Consider the following 12,335-nt stretch of genomic DNA (forward strand, 5'->3'; position numbering starts at 1 on the left):
AGGCACATGGAACTGCTTAGAATTTTTTTTTTAACATTTTAATAAAATGTGGTTCCTTTGGTTCACTTTAGATTAATCTCAAAGAAAGTCATCCTAAAGATAAAACAGCCATGCTTGCGCTGGCAAGAGTAAGATTTGTGTTTCATGCAGATGTTTATCTCATTTTATCATTTGTGTTTCATAATCATGCGACACTCGTTAAACATCAAAGGGATAGGAAAAAGAGCATCAGACTTATATAACTGCAATGATTTAAGGCAAACTAAGAATGCTTTCACAAAGCCATTACTTTCCGGTGTTTGAAAAAATCACCACGGAATTGATATTAAAACATTAAAAAATACTTAGGTATTTTTCGTGTATTTGGTATTTACTGCCTTTGGCTAGATATGCTGCGTTTTGCTCAAAAATATTTAAACCAAGACACACTTCTCTGTATTTCCTACTCAGTCGTATGCTGAACACAATGAACTTCATTACCACCAACGGTGCTGTCAGCCTGTTAGAGAATGGGAGGAAGTTTCCAACAGCAGAGGTTTTGAAATGATTTCTCCTCCCAGATCAAGTTAGAGTATGTTGATGTAGACCTCACCACTCTAGTTAGAATGAGAGATGGAAAACATTTTAGATTTGTAAATCCCATTCTGTTTTAAAGTGATCTATGCTGCAGTACTGGGAAGATTTCTATCTCCAGATGACTGAGGAACATCATAAAATACAATCATCCTTTTCCCACCTCTGAATTTGAAATTATACTGGATATCGTCGAACAAACAGATGGTTTTCAACCAACATTCCTCACTGTTTGATAAAAGGCCATTACATCGCTCTGCTAAATACATTCATTCAGTCGTGCATTTCTCTTAATTAGGAATTAATTTCCTTTTTGGGAGTGATGGATATGTTCACAGTCTTCACTGTGGTGATGGTTTCACAGGTATATATACCTATGTCAAAATTTATCAAGTAAAAAAGTGTTCAGCGCTAGAACATATGCCAGGTTGACTGTCTCTGCTAAGGCTGTTAGAGCCACTTAGCTGACCCACCCTCTCGGGACTGCATGATCATTTTAAGTGAGCTGAAATTCAGGTGGAGCATTTTGTATTGCAGGTTTCAGCCCCAGATGCCTTTCCATTCCTATCCCAGGGATGGCAAACGCCAGCCCTTTCTGATCCTGTGCCTTCTGACTGATGCCTTCAGGGCATACACCCGTCCTATGAACACCAAGGTTAGGGTAGGTTTGAATAGCAACTCAATCTAAACCTGCAAGAGAAACAGGTATGTTTAAGATTTTTAGTCTTGCAATTGTTTGGCTATGTATAAACCTTGCAGATGCAAATACCCAAGAGACTTTGTACAAATCCTGAATGCATTCAGTAGCCCCGGGCACAGGTTCTCCTCAGGCAGATGATAAGCTACTAACCTCAGGGCCAAAAGGGCCATACTTGTGTCCAGAGAAATCAGGTTGTTCGGAATAGAAGGCATAGACCGAAGGCCTACGGGAAAATTGGAAGGTTCAGAATCTCCCTCAAACCACACATAACAAAGAATATCAAGTAACCCTACACATTGAGAAAAACTCCTCTCAAATCAAGTTAAGTAATTTCCCAACCACTGTTCGTCTTAACATGGAAAATATCTCTTTCTTGTTTTTCGGGGGTGGGGGGAGGGCGGATTCTATTCTTTCCACATCCACCCCCCCCACACTACCCCCACTGTGCTAACTGCCTGGTACCCCCTTCAGGGAGCAAACGTCACAAAGGATTATCTGAACACATACTCAGGTCTTTGATCCTCGAGATAATAGAGCCCAGTGAAAAGTCACACGGACCATGCAGTCTGTAGCCTGAAAGAACATCTCCATTAGAGTGAGAAGTCAGTCTGACTGCTTCCGCAGTCCTTGGGGTGCTGCTGCTGGTTCGCTTATCCAGGCCAGGAACTCGCTGGAGCTCCGCGGTAGCAGCCAGGATGAACAACTGTACTAATCCCTGGCACTAAGTGGGGCCCTGTGACCTATGTCCCTCGTGTCCTTCTTAGGGAAGTAACGCTAAGGCTGAGAAGCACAAAACTTAGTAATACCACACCTTGACCGGGCCCATCGAGTCTTCACCCAGTTCTAACCTAGGCTGGAAACATACTGAAGAAAGAAGAGGGAAAGCCGGGGGCATGGAAACAAATACCTTTCGTCGTCTGGCAGGGTGAGCCATTGCAGGATGGTTAATATTCTCCGCTCATGAGGGATGACCCTGTGGGGATGTAGCAGGCAAAGCATGACGTGAGGTTGCAGTTCCACAAACTCCAGCCCAGCCCAAGGGCTCTCTATTTACCGCCATCTGTTTTCACGTCGTTGTCGTACAAGGCCCTCTTTCGAATTAGAGTTTAAACTTCCACTCCATTTACAACATGTCGTATTGCTCAACCTCTGCTGCAGAAGATGAGACTGGAAACTCTGATTCACAGTCAAATGAGGAACCTGCCCTGTTGATCAGAGACTCTGCTCCAGGCAGAAAGGACCCTGGGCTCAGAGGCACCGCCATTTAGTGAGTAAAGCCATTAGCTGTGGCCACAGGGGGACCAGGACTTATATCCCCCATCTGCATCTTGCTGGTGGTGTGACCTCTCTTGACCTCCATGCCACTTTGACCTCTCTGGGCCTCAGTTTACTTATCAGCAAAAGTAAGATAATAGCAAAACACACTGTACACAGCTTGATTATGAGGATAAAATGAGACAAGACAAGGGGCACCTGGTGGCTCGGTCGGTTAAGTGTCTGCCTTCAGCTCAGGTCTGTGATCTCAGGGTCTTGGGATCGAGCCCCATATTGGGCTCCCTGCTCATCAGGGAGTCTGCTTCTCCCTCTCCTTCTTCTCCTCCCCCCTCTCATGTGCTTTCTCCCTCTTTCTCAAGTAAGTAAATAAAATCTTTTTTAAAAAAATAAGACAACACAGGCAAAGGGCATGTACAGTGCCTAGCACATAGTATATTCCAAAAAAACCTTTTTTTTTTATTAATGATCACGAGTTATCATTCTATCTCTAAAGACCTATATGACTTTAGAAATGTTATTTAATCTGAAACTTTACATTCTTCCTCTATAAAATAAGGGGTTAGGAAAGGTAGTCTTGAAATTCTCTTCTAGCTCTATAAAAATCTATCAAGAATAGGCACATGTAATTATGAGACTGACAAAAAGGGTATAATCTTCATCCACAATGACTTTTGTGTTTAAGTCTCATTCCTCTGTTGAAATATAATTACCCGAAATCTGGCACCAGCTTTAAGAGCTCTCAGCTAACATGATCGTACTGTAGCCCGGGCTGAGTTTTGTTAAGATGCTCACAAGCAAAGCGACGCTTTTATTTATGGGGAGGTTTGCTTATTCTTGCCTAACGAGGAGCACACCATGCTTTTTTGCTCCCCCGTCTGAGACCAGGCCTTAGAGCTTGTTTATGATGAACTCGAACTAAAGCCCAAGTTTAACTGTGGTTGGTAGAAATTACTGTGGCCAAGAGTGAACCCTAGTATAAATTACGTCCCCTGGGTGATAACGATGTGTCAGCGTAGGTTCACCAGTGGTGACACACGTACCACTCTGGTGGGGGACACTGATAACGGGGAGGCTGTGCATGTGTGTGGACAGGGGGTACATGAGGATTCTCTGTGCCAACCACTCAAATTGCTGTGAACCTTAAACTGCTCTAAAAAATAAACTCCATTGAAAACTTACTATGGGATGCTGATGGGCCATTTAAACTTTTACTCTCGGTGGATGTGAACCAGGGCAAGCCAGGAGAAAGACGAATCTTCAGAGCCATGGGAGAAGCCTAGAGTTGGCAGGAGCTCTAATCAAGGAGCTCTTCCCCCATGCCCCACCCCCGCCAGCCACCCCCACCAACTCTCATAGATTGGAGATTTGTCATTCCTCTGGCCCCCTCTCAATCTAGAGCTATCCAACTGGCCCAGAAAATCATATTTACTATACAATGAGTCCTAATTGGAGCAAAATCCAATGCTCTTGAATACATGGGACCCTGTTTATTATATCCTAACTGAATTAGAAATAGGCATAGCAAAGCCAAGTTAATCACTTCAGGTATTTAATTCATCAGCCTCAGAAATCCCCTGTATCTGAACAAAATAATTACACATTTAGAATTCTTTCCTAACTTAGAAAAAAGCAAATGCTGTCACCTTTCCATTTTTCCTCACTTCATTACCTACCTACAAGCTGCATTATATTATGTAATTGGTGTTAAGTCACACAATGGACTCCGATGGACTTGCTTGATGCCAATGGAAAAACAGAAGCTAACAGAATTTGTGTCGAGCTTAGAACACACATCTTCTAACACCTCTGTTGGACGCGGTGCTTGTCTAGTAGTGGGCGGGAAATAAAAGCATCCTCTCCGAGGCCAGAAGGCTTGGGGTTGAATCCTGACTCCAACATGTGTGGGTGATGAGACTGCCAGGTTACCTAACCTTTAACTGCCTCTATAAAATGAGGATAATAATACTTCCTATCGCGTAAGGTCATTGTAAGGATTAAAAGAGAGAATACACGTAAAGCACTTCGGATAGTGCCCGGCACTTGGAGTTTAGAGAAATGTTTGCTGTTGTCATTAGGCACTGGATTCACAGCTCCACAGAGACGACACACTCATTCATGAAATATTTGTTAAACATATATTACTTTCGAGGCTTTTGTGTGAACGTAAATGAAGATACAAAATACTTCTACTAAAAAGACCCTTACAGACAAGTCACCATTCTCTGCTTAGAACGATAAGCAGGTGACTGTCACTTTCTGGGCAGGGGCTGAATGTGTGTGTGTGGTAAGAACCAGAGAGGGGAACTGTAGAGGCCTGAGTATCCTTCCTAAGTGTGACCCTGGACACAACACTTCACCTCTCTCAGCCACGTGTTCCAATCTTGCCAATGAGGAGTTGAACAAAGTGGTCTCTAACTTTCCTAGGAGTTCTAGCTTATCTTTATGAAATTAACCCAGGAACCAAAAGGACATGGCCCCTAGCCATTAGTGTTTAAAATACGACGCAGAGACAGCACAAACAGACGTGGCCACAGAAGAGAGTGTGTCCGAACAGAAAGGGCAATGCCGCTCATGCTGCTGTCTTCACCTTCACTGCTCGATAGAGAACTTGTTGTGAGACCAAGTCAGTCAGATATGGTCAGAAAAAGAAAAGGAAGAAAAAAAAAGGAGGAATGGAAAATGAGGATTAGATGAGGTATTTAATGTTAAAGGGGAACAAATATCGTCATTGTATGGTCAATGTTGAAAGAGACGATTAGAAATTTAAAAATTAGAAAGCAAATTAAATTAGAAAACAAATACTATTCATCTGTTACTTTCTATGTACTAAGCACCCTCCTATGCTCTTTAAAGAAATTAGCCCATGCTATCTTCACAGCACCCTATGATAAAGATGCTGTCACTGCCATTTAAAGATGAGGACATCGTATTGAGAGATTTAATCCCTTGTCCAGAGTCAGCAATCTATGGAGTGGCAGGGCTGGGATTCAAATCAATCTACACACTTAGACCTATAGGGAATTACCACCTTTGAACATAAATTGACACACACAAAAATGTAATGGGGCGTCAGCTGAGGATTACTTTGGAATAAAATACTATCATTTAAAAAGCAAGAATAATTCTAGGTTGCAGTACAGAGCCACGATAAAAAGGTGGCCTTCAAAGTCTAAGGCTGCGGTCCAAATCTGGTTTTAAATTTAAGGATTTTCAGAATGTACCATGGGTCGATTCCCCTGATGTGTATTCCATTAAAGAACTGGAAGTATGACCCTGGTTTGTTTTGCTTATTTGTTTAGTTATAAAAAGATTAAAAAAGAGAGAGAGAGAGAAAAGCTAAATCCAAGTCACTCCCAGAATATAGAGATAAAAGAACAACAGCCTGAGAAGCAAACCAAAACTGAGGACATCTTCAGAGCACACAAAAGCTACCTTCGTGTAAGTAGCTTGAACTGGGTGGAGAAAATTGCCATTCAAAACCAGAACACTGGGCCTTTTCAATGAAGCTTGGCAGCAGTTTCGGGGGGTAAGGGTGGGGACTAAGTATTAATTATGTCATTGGCCATTAATTATGTCCATTTTGCCAAGCAAATATGTCGTGGGGCAGAGAAAATCATTTCTGTAAGCATCCATGACAGTCAAGGGTTACAAAAATGTTATGCCTCAGATTAAATTGGTAGATCAACATGGCATTGACGTGTCATTTCTAACATACCCACGCTTAATTCTCAACTCAGAAAACCGCTTTTTAAAAAAAAAAGGCGGGAAAAGGAGGCTTTTACAGGGTCACTCTGTCTTCCCTTCAAATCACCAAACCCAATTTCAATTTAGTCCTTCAAATCTGAAAAAGCCACTTTTATTCCCGAATTTGGAGAATATAGACGGTCCCATTCTGGATTAATCTGAACCTGTGATTGCTCTCAGCACACTACTATTATAGAATAGTCAGATTTTTGTTAAGGCATAAGAGGCAAATATGGAAACAGCTTTAGGTGGTTAAAAAAAAAAAAAAGATGGAAAGAACATCTCAGTGGGAACAAAATCCCCATGAAAGCTGAAACAGATTCCTTTTCTTACTAAGGAGCCTTAAAAATAATCAACATGTTGACACTTTTATTAGGTAAGTTTCACCTTAAGACTATTTTATGAACATTAACTACGAATCTCCCCATTACCTCTGTGGGGAAGAGAAGTAGTTCCATTTTTCTTACTCGGGAAATCCTAGAGTTCAGTGGGAAATGGAGTGGAAACAGAGGCTTCCCCTTGTCTCCTGTCTGGAATTTCCAATCTCTAGACCACTACATCAGCTGCCTGAGACCACACTAGACTTTTAATGTTGTGAACCAAAATAAATACAGCATGTTATAATATATTTACAGAAAAATGATAATGCAAACCACAGCAATAAATAGGCTAAGAGTAATATACATTCCCTAGGTGGTAAGTTACCAAAACCAGGGACAGAAAAATCTTAAGGATGACAAGAAGAAGAGAAAATCTTCTTTACATTTCTTTTAAGAAAAGATGGAGGAAAAAGAGAAGACCTCTAAAAAAAAAAATACTTGGAAGATTATTTTCAATCTTCAAATATTCAAAAGCTCAAGTTCTTTTATATTTAACTGAAGTAAAATCAAATTGAGTTCATGTTTCATAAGCTAAATCATAATTGCAATTTTACAAACATTGACAAAATAAAGATAACTTACACCGACCAGAAGAATGTCCCAGCTTTCACCCCTTGCTTGGTGGCTGTAATCCATAGCTAATGAGGAAAATATAAGAGGCTTATAATGTGTTCTGAGTTTTGGTCAAAGAAGAAAAAGTTTTTAAAAATGTATTAGATCAGATATCTTATACTTTACCCACATCCCACCATAAATTTCACATTATTTGCAATCATTCTCTTTTCACATCTGGAAGTCAGAATCATTATTTCCATAAATGTCATTCAATACATTCTCTGCAAAAGCTTTCAAAAGCTCTGCTAGGATTCTAGTGGCATTTTTAACTCTTGTTTCATCTCAAAAGTCTGTTCTGTACCTGTCGCTTCTGATCATTGTTTTGAACATTTCCCTTATATGACAGAATTCTGCTCATCAAAGGACCCAGGGCTGGACCATATGTTTCCTGTACTATTGCAAGCCTACAGAGGAGAACCCCAATTTGGCACACAGATGCCAGAATCTTGGAACCGAGCTTTGTCTTGTTTTGTTTTAAACTAGGTGAATGAAAAGGGCAGGGGGAAAAAAAGCTATTTTTTATTCTGCATTTTCCCATGCATCTTTTATTTAGCCTTTCAGTAAATGAAATTTTAGGAATAAGCTCCTGGGATAAATTAGGTGAACCAAGCATTTCATTGAGGCTTTTAAAATACTCTTTACAGCGCATGCTGTTGGAAGGCAGAAGATACAGTGGTTAAGAACCTGAGCTCTGCAATGGGATAGCTGGGTTTTAAGCCTTGCCTCTGTCACTCACCAACTGTGCAGTCCTCCAGTAAGTTCCTTAAGCTCTCTGGGCTTCGGTTTCCTTTAAAATGTAGATAATATTACCTAGCACATGGGATTATTCTAAGCTTTAATGAGTTAAGACATTTAAAGTCCTTAAAGCAATGTCTTAGCATTTGGTGAACACTGGATCAATTTTAATCTTAATTATTATGCAATGGAAATAAATATAATCCAGTTATTCTAGGAACATTAAAAACAGCTTAGGATGGCCAGTGTCCCACTGAACATAAATCTGTAAGAAGAACTTCCCCCCACCCCTCAGGAGGCAAACAGGAAGAAATGTGGCTCTTTTGTTATAAGACCCAAGCATAAGTGGTCTAGGAATTGCAGCCAGCCCCTTTTCTGGTTTCATTGTATCCAGACTTTCAGAGTGTCTTACAGACTCCAGTGAAAACCTCTGGTTTTTGAGGAAAGGGGAAATTGGGAGGTGTGGGCCCTCCATGAGGCTGGCCATGTTTTCAGAAGGGTCTGGGACATCCGGACTGGGAGAATTCTGCGGAGTCCCAAACCCCTGTGGAGGGACTAAAGATCTCCAGCCTCTCGAAATCATAGCTGTTGCAGCTGGCAAGTAAGAGATGGACCGGAAAGCATGGAGAGCCCTCTGAGATTGGAGGAGGTATGAGCTGCCTAGTGACTGTCAGCATGGGGGGGGGGGGTGCCCTTGTCCCATAGGGATGGGTCGTAGAGATAAGGATCTCAGATTGCTCTAAGCGCCCTTCCAGAGTTTGGTTCAGAGTATCCTTCTGTTTTACGGACAAACTCTGCCATGCTGGGAGTCCCCAGGCCAACCAGGATCCAAAATGTGTCCATTCATTCATTTTTCTTTTCCTTGGTGATCACATGTTTGAAAGGGTTAGAAAAAAATGCCCTTTAGTTTATGAATTGTTGAGTTAACTGCAAATCAATTCATTTTGGGAGTGGAAGAATCCTTGGTCATTTCTTAATATCACAATTTATGCAGGTTTCTCTTTTGAAGGTCTTCTACATTTGAAGATGCAATCATGCATCTTGCAATCATGCAAGTCTCCTATATTGCATACACGATACATGCGTTGTTTCAGCCAACTCTTAATGGAGGGCAACTAGTACACCACCATCTCCCCAGACAAAGAGCATTGGGAATATTCTGTTTCATTGATTTATATATCTCTTCTTATGTTTCCTCATTGATTTCTGTAGTAGTCACAGTTGGTTCCACATCTTCCAGTATCATATTTAAATGCTGATCATAAGCATGTAATCTGGCTCGAAACTCTTATCATTTGTCATTTTCAAATCAATTGGCTCATCCAGGCTGAGCCTGGTGAGATCCAGGGACTCTTCTAGAGCGTTGGTAGTTTGTTGCTGGTCCACGTGGTCTGCCAAGTCTCAAACCCTGCACTCTATCCCGCTTCTCCGGAGAGAACGCGAGCCCACCCTCCACCCACCCCAACTGCCCCTGGAAACGTGAAAATGCAATGCCGGGGAAGCAGAAAGAAATCTCATTGCAGAGTTTGCATTGGTCATTTGAAACTGGGGCAGATCTTCAAGGGGAGGGGTAGGCTGGGCCTATCAGGCAAGGGCGTGTCCAGGCCTGGGGGTGTCCTTTCTTGTTGCAGCACCCCCACTGTCGAGAAGATGGACCCAAAACTAAGTGCTGGGCATCCCACAGCTGACTCAAAACCACATCGGATCCCCGAGGGACCAGTTTCTTCTATACATGTATATGTATTTAAGATTGAGTTATTTATTATAGAGAGAGAGAAGAGGGGAGCAGAGGGACAGAGAGAATCTCAAGCAGACTCCCCCCTGAGCTTGGAGCCCACACCTGCCTGCTGGATCCCACAACCCTGAGATCATGACCTGAGCTAAATCACAAGTCAGATGCTTAATGGACTGAGTCACCCAGGCGCCCCAACCGTTTCTTATATTAAGTGATCTATTTCCATACTTATTTTAATTTCAGAGACTCAAACTTAGTGTATTTGTAGCCAAACAATGTCATACAAAATCTAGTGCCTTGATGTTTACAAAGAAGTTGTACTAGGCAATATTTGGCAGTTATGAAATGTAAGATTAATCTGGGGTTTTTCTAATGGAAAATTTTTAATGCAATTTTGTCAAATGATGAGCCTGCACTTTCAAAAGTTATGTTGTGGAATTATGCTGATGTTGGCACTATCTGGGCAACAGGAAGCCCTATGGGTAACTTTTAGCTCAGTAATGTTTACAGGAAAAGATCACCAGAGGGGGTCTTTGCAATGGTATAAGGAAAGGGCACGGGGAGAGAGGGTAGCCAATGGTGAAGTCAGGGTCATGTGCTCTTTATTCTTTGCTGTACTTCCCCAGATTTTTACAGTGACAATAAACATCTTTGTAATCAGAAAAAAGTTAGCCAACTGTAAAACGCAACCGAACCATGAGGACAATTAAGAGGTGGTAAAAAAAAAAAATTTAAAAAAAAAGTCATTTCTGGAGCACCTTGGTGGCTCAGTCAGTTGAGCACCTGACCCTTGATTTTGGCTCAGGTCATGATCTCAGGGTCCTGAGATCCAGCCCCGTTGCAGGCTCTGCAATCAGCAGGGAGTCTGCTTGAGGATTCTTTCTCCCTCCCCCTCTGTTCCTTTCCTCACCCCTCCAACCCTCTCTCTCTCTCTCAAATAAATAAATGAATCTTTTTAAAAAATTTACTCTTCTCAAAAAAAAAAAAAGAAGCAAGAACATTGTTCCTGCTTTTTGGTACAAGTCATATTGACCATATTTTCTAAAAGAAAAGTGGGAGCATGGTCAGAAAAGTGCAAAAAGTGAACAAATGAGAGAATCTTTAAAATTAAAAACATTTAGGAGCGCCTGGGCGGCTCAGTCGTTAAGCGTCTGCCTTCGGCTCAGGGTGTGATCCCAGAGTCCTGGTATCGAGCCCCATGTCAGGTTCCTCCGCTAGGAGCCTGCTTCTTCCTCTCCTACTCCCCCTGCCTGTGTTCCCTCTCTCACTGGCTGTCTCTCTCTCTGTCAAATAAATAAACAAAATCTTTAAAAAAAAAAATTAAAAACCTTTAAAAATCTCAAATAAAAGAATCCTAGCAGTAAGGAGCCATTCTATCAAGGTTTAGCAAATGGTAGGAGGTTGAAGCATGACGTTCTTAAGTTAAATCAGATCATAAGTAGCCCTGAAAGTTCCTTGCAGGTCATATGTATATATTATATTTCTGAACTCAGAAGTTAAATCTAGTAATTACAGAGAAAAAAGTCACGAAAACATTGGTCCAAAAACAAAAAAAAAAAAAAAAAAAAGAAAGAAGAAAGAAAGAAAGAAAGAAAGAAAGAAAGAAAGAAAGAAAGAAAAGAAAAGAAAAGTGAAAACAAGCTTCTGGGGTTATTAGAAAGAGAGAGAGAGAGGTTTCTAGTTCCTTGTTAATTCAGAGAAATGGGAATCTGTATTTCTCTGAATTTGAATGTAATATAAATTTCCTCAAAGATTGGTGAAACAGCACAACAAAAATAACCTGACAAGACACTGGATTTGGTTTCCCCACCTTTAATGCCAATATTTCTCCATTAATCTGCTTTATCTAGAGGCAGATTTCAACATTTATGTCTTAGATACTACATTGGGAAGAGGGAAAAGGGGGGGAAATTATTGTACCTATTTGATACGTTATCAGGAATTTTTAAAAAAAAGCTTTCTCACTGGAATCAGAAGGATTTAAATGTGAAATCCAACCCTTTCTCACATTAAATAAAGTAGGCTGCTGAGGGAGAAGGGGAGAGGTTTTGAAAAAGAAAATAAGCCAGAAAACATTTTTCAAAAACATGAGCTACTATTGTAGTCTTTCTAGCAGTTCTTTGCAGGGAAATTATTCCTTTGCATTCAAAAGCACAGAGCGAGGATAAATAGAATTCTGGGAGACCAGAGGGAGGGGTGGGGCTGTCGCATTAGCTGCAGGATATCACTTACTGAGATTCAAGCTAAGAAATGAGGATTGGGGTTGCTGCAGAATAGACTGTGGACCGGTGTGGCTCTTTGCAGGTGGTGAGGGCCTGAAGAAAGTAACTGATAAAGTACAGGGAAGAAGTACGGGTGAACACATCTCAGATGCGGTGCAGAACAGTTCAATCCAAGACACAGGAGTGGGACAGCTCGAGGCGTCAGGCTGTGGATTACAGCCTGAGAATAAAGAGATTCTACCCCCATCGGGCCCACAGTCTGAAGCGGGTATGTGAATAATTTCAAAAATATATGGTCAAATTTATGACAGAAATAATAGCAAAACCCAAAGGTGGGTCCCTGAGCTTAGCCAGGG

At 41.3% G+C, this 12,335-nt stretch overlaps 1 protein-coding gene across 5 annotated transcripts in view; it reads right to left on the minus strand.

The window, feature by feature from the left end:
* ENPP2 (ectonucleotide pyrophosphatase/phosphodiesterase 2) overlaps positions 1–12,335 on the minus strand; it is a 108,854-nt gene that overhangs the window by 43,095 nt on the left and 53,424 nt on the right. For all 5 annotated transcript variants that reach the window (XM_008689288.2, XM_008689287.2, XM_008689289.2 and 2 more), the window contains exons 9-11: positions 7,255–7,310; positions 2,181–2,246; positions 1,424–1,496 (exon numbers count right to left, since the gene is read on the minus strand). In XM_008689288.2, the coding sequence (XP_008687510.1) occupies positions 1,424–1,496; positions 2,181–2,246; positions 7,255–7,310 (195 nt within the window). The remainder of the gene's footprint in view (positions 1–1,423; positions 1,497–2,180; positions 2,247–7,254; positions 7,311–12,335) is intronic.

The sequence above is a fragment of the Ursus maritimus genome, unplaced genomic scaffold (assembly GCF_017311325.1).
Source record: "Ursus maritimus isolate PB19 unplaced genomic scaffold, ASM1731132v1 scaffold_9, whole genome shotgun sequence".
In the NCBI taxonomy this organism is placed as follows: domain Eukaryota; kingdom Metazoa; phylum Chordata; class Mammalia; order Carnivora; family Ursidae; genus Ursus; species Ursus maritimus.